This window comes from Charadrius vociferus, unplaced genomic scaffold, assembly GCF_000708025.1.
Source record: "Charadrius vociferus isolate BGI_N301 unplaced genomic scaffold, ASM70802v2 scaffold553, whole genome shotgun sequence".
In the NCBI taxonomy this organism is placed as follows: domain Eukaryota; kingdom Metazoa; phylum Chordata; class Aves; order Charadriiformes; family Charadriidae; genus Charadrius; species Charadrius vociferus.
In genome coordinates, this window is record NW_009647688.1 from 1,246,778 (window position 1) to 1,249,771 (window position 2,994).

At 45.3% G+C, this 2,994-nt stretch overlaps 1 protein-coding gene across 1 annotated transcript in view; it reads left to right on the forward strand.

Moving 5' to 3' along the window:
- The first annotated feature begins 2,644 nt into the window (after window positions 1-2,644).
- Window positions 2,645-2,994, forward strand: part of PDCD2L (programmed cell death 2-like) — a 7,270-nt gene continuing 6,920 nt past the window's right edge. The window contains exon 1 of the mRNA XM_009881401.1: window positions 2,645-2,678. Within this exon, the coding sequence (XP_009879703.1) occupies window positions 2,645-2,678 (34 nt within the window). The remainder of the gene's footprint in view (window positions 2,679-2,994) is intronic.

Below are 2,994 nucleotides of genomic sequence, written 5' to 3' on the forward strand. Positions count from 1 at the left end.
CATTCTGTCAATAGAACACAATCTTTTTAAAAAACATAATAATTATGTCCAATTTCTATAATTGCCTTTCTAAGTCAGTGACCAAGTAGATTTGTTATGTGCCATTCCTGCTTCTCAGGTCATCGCTCCTCTGGCAGAGTGTTCCATAGGGCTGTCTCATAGACCAGAGTTGTAGCCAGAACTCTGGTAACTGCCCGTCCTGAAAAACAAACTAAAGTATGTAATTTTAAAATGTATTTTGTTCCACATTTCACTACTTTAATGGTATTTAATATTATTACTGACCTTTTAATATTGTAGCTTTCCACAGATTGGTGCTTCCCATGGAAAAAATCCATCTGCACACCCATTTATGATACTGCTTTATTCAAACTTGCAAATACTCAGTATTGGGCACGCTGTTGTAACTTATTTATGTCCCAGCTTTTACATGAAACACGACTCCAGTCTTCAGTTGTGATGGAAGGAATTGGAGTTCTGCAAAACCCCTTAGCATTCCCTGCACAGTGTAGCTGATGACTGTTCACCGTGACTCAGTTGCTGAAGAAAGTGCTGCCCATGGAGTAGTAAGTGGCGTAGTTAATATAAGAAAATTGTCAGTCTTTTGTTACACTGATTGCACAGAATTGCAACTATGCTGGCTGTGAAAAACCTGATTCAGCTGCAGTGGCTCAGTGCTTAAGAGAAAAGACCGCAAAAGAGATGGCAAACGTAACTCTAAAAACAGTAGCTAGCACTGTACTTTGTTTTATAAGACAGAATAAATCCTTCTCTAAGACTAAGATAACGTGACGCAAACCCATTCTATGACACCTGCTTGGCTTTTGCAGGATTTCGCAACAGCGCACTTCAACAATAATACTGCACCTGAAGAATCTGAACAGGAACATTCTCTACCCTGCATTTCAGGGTACAAGTGCATTCACCACAGGAATGTAAACAATTAATGCTTTTTTTTTCCCCCCTGGGAACAGCTATGAACCAGGCAGGCTCACAAATACCAGACAGGAGAGTTAAAATTGCAAAAATGGAACTGGACAGCTTTGCACAGTTCTTTGCGTCACCTGTGCCATCAGCAAGGCACTTCCGAGCAGCTGGCTGATTTTTTAACACAGTGTGCAAGAAGGAAGGACGGCATACTGAAGGAAGCAATACAGCATTTATCACACCTTTCTAGGAAGCGCAGCCATTGAGAAAGCTCTCCTTTGTGCAGAACTGACCTGTTGTTAGTATCTGTTTCACCTGTTGCTCTCACCAGTTTTTCCATATCACTGTGCTGGCTTGTCACTTCTTTTGCAATCTTACCACGTAAGCTTATTTTAACCCTGTTACTCATCCAACCCTAAGAAGCTGGAGTTAGAAACTGGTTAATAACTCACTCTCTGTCGTGAGCATTCCGTATTAAATGCTTGTGCGGGACTAAAATTATGTAAGAGAAACTCGGAACAAGGCCTGAAATTTAGTTACCTTTGACATTATATATCATAACTAAAAATAGGTCACTTGGGTGATTTCTTTAGGTCAATACTAAGAAAGGTGAATTATCTTTTCAAGCAAACCAATACGTAAATAACAAAAGGGTATTTTTTTCTCCAGCATCTTCTCTTTATTGATGCAGTTGTGGACAGTATATTTTTCTTAAAAAAACCATCACTGTTACCAGCTGAAAAAAGGACCAATGCAGTCCCATACATAATAGGAGTAACGAACCATTGGATCTGGATTTCTGCTTCCAACTATAAAATGCATATAATGCCTTTTATTTATACGTTGATTTATCAACTATTTGGGAGCATAGGACCTCACAGAAAACATTCTCTTTACTGTGCAGGTGCTGAAATATCCTCCTTTTGCAAAAGGATTGGACAAAAATGTAGCATTCAAGCATTAAAGAGCACAGAGCCTTTCACAGTAAGAGGCAATTTTCATGTGCTAAATGACTTTTACCTGGTGAGGGTTGGCAGCTCAGACCTGCGCCAGTACCTGCTTTTTCCCCTCCTTTTCCTGGACACGGACACTGCATCAGAGCTCCCTGTGCCCCGCACTGTCCCAGAGCTCGGTGCCGGGTGTGGGGGCATTAGTCTGTGGTTCAGGCTCCGCAGAGGGTCCATCCCTTCAGGTCCCCAAGGCCAGTTCTCAAGCTCCAGAGGTTGCTCCATGTCTCTGAGAACAACCTACCCCAGAGGGGGATGGAGTGAGCTTGAGGTAATGCTGTGGGATCTCACAATCAGATTATTCAAATTCTTGTTTCCTTATGCAGAGGGAGAGCAGCAGGCATTGCTGACTGGTAGCACCCAGGCAGATCTCCATGAAATTCCCCCTGGAGCTCCTGAAAACCTCTTGCTTCCAAGCAGAGCTGCAACGAGTAACACTGAAGCACCAGCTCTGAGTTTTGATTATATATTTGTCTATTTAGACAGTCCAGACGAATTTCAGCATCGAGCTAGGCCGACTAAACATCCAAACCCAAACTTTGTAACAGCAGATCATGCAGATGACATTGGCTGTGTGATTTGGCCATATGGGCCAAGGCCAATGGTATGAGGTTCACCAAGGCCAAGTGCCGGGTCCTGCCCTTGGGTCATGCCAACCCCATGGACGCTACAGACGTGGGGCAGAGTGGCTGGAAAGCTGCCCGGTGGAGATGGACCTGGGGGGGTTGGTTGACAGCCGGCTGGGTATGAGCCAGCGGTGTGCCCAGGTGGCCAAGAAGGCCAACAGCATCCTGGCCTGTACCAGGAACAGTGTGGCCAGCAGGACTGGGGCAGTGACCGTCCCCTCGTCCTCGGCACTGGTGAGGCCCCACCTCGAGGGCTGTGTTCAGTGTTGGGCCCCTCACGACAAGAAGGACATTGAGGGGCCGGAGCGTGTCCAGAGAAAGGCAACAGAGCTGGTGAGGGGTCTGGAGAACAAGTGCTGTGAGGAGCAGCTGACAGAAGTGGAGTTGTTCAGCCTGGAGGAGGCTGAGGGGAGACCTTCTCGCTCTCTACAGCT